Source organism: Aplysia californica, unplaced genomic scaffold (assembly GCF_000002075.1).
Source record: "Aplysia californica isolate F4 #8 unplaced genomic scaffold, AplCal3.0 scaffold00484, whole genome shotgun sequence".
NCBI classification, from domain to species: Eukaryota; Metazoa; Mollusca; class Gastropoda; order Aplysiida; family Aplysiidae; genus Aplysia; species Aplysia californica.
The window spans coordinates 482328-482904 of record NW_004797754.1 but is presented as its reverse complement, the minus strand read 5'-3'; the positions used below and the strand labels follow the sequence as shown (position 1 = coordinate 482904).

The window sequence follows — 577 nt, the reverse complement described above, 5'->3', positions numbered from 1 at the left end:
GCAAGGCTACCTGTGGGTTCACCGAGTGCATTGTAGGCCCCCTCTTGGAGAAAGGAAACGTACCCTGGCACGCCGCGCACTGGACAAGACCGTCGCCCGGTGGAGTTGCTCCGATTTTTTTGTTGTCGTGGCTCGAACCCGTCGAGGCCGATTCCCTCGATTGCGCCCTTGACGAATCTGCTGATGACGTCATCGTTCTGGATGATTTGGACGAGGACTTTGCTGAGTTTTCGAATTCATCGCTTCCTTGTTTGAGAGTCGCCGAGCTTTTCGCAGAAACTTCACTGGAAACCTGCTCCGCCATGCTGTCTATCGCGCTTTTTTTTTTCAACCCTTTTTCACGACTGACTTTATTCACAATGAGTCTATCCTTTTTCTGAGGAAGTGAACGTGAACAAATATTGGAGAAAAAAAAGTGAACAACCGGAATCTGTGGTGTAGCAGTAAGCGCTTCGCTGTCGCTTGCAGAAGACATGAGTTCGATTTCCGTGTGGGGAGAACATTTTTAATTAAATCGAGTATCTCAGTCTGCCTGCTGCGACACGGTATCCATTTCCGCCTGGTTCGGCCCCAACAG

General features: G+C 49.9%; 1 protein-coding gene across 1 annotated transcript in view; it reads right to left on the bottom strand.

Annotated features, from left to right (window-relative positions):
- Positions 1-319, bottom strand: part of LOC101845866 (glutamate--cysteine ligase regulatory subunit) — an 18105-nt gene extending 17786 nt beyond the window's left edge. Inside the window, exon 1 of the mRNA XM_005105659.3 lies at positions 11-319. Coding sequence (XP_005105716.1) covers positions 11-304 — 294 coding nt within the window. The 5' untranslated portion in view covers positions 305-319. The remainder of the gene's footprint in view (positions 1-10) is intronic.
- Between the last annotated feature and the right edge of the window lie 258 nt (positions 320-577).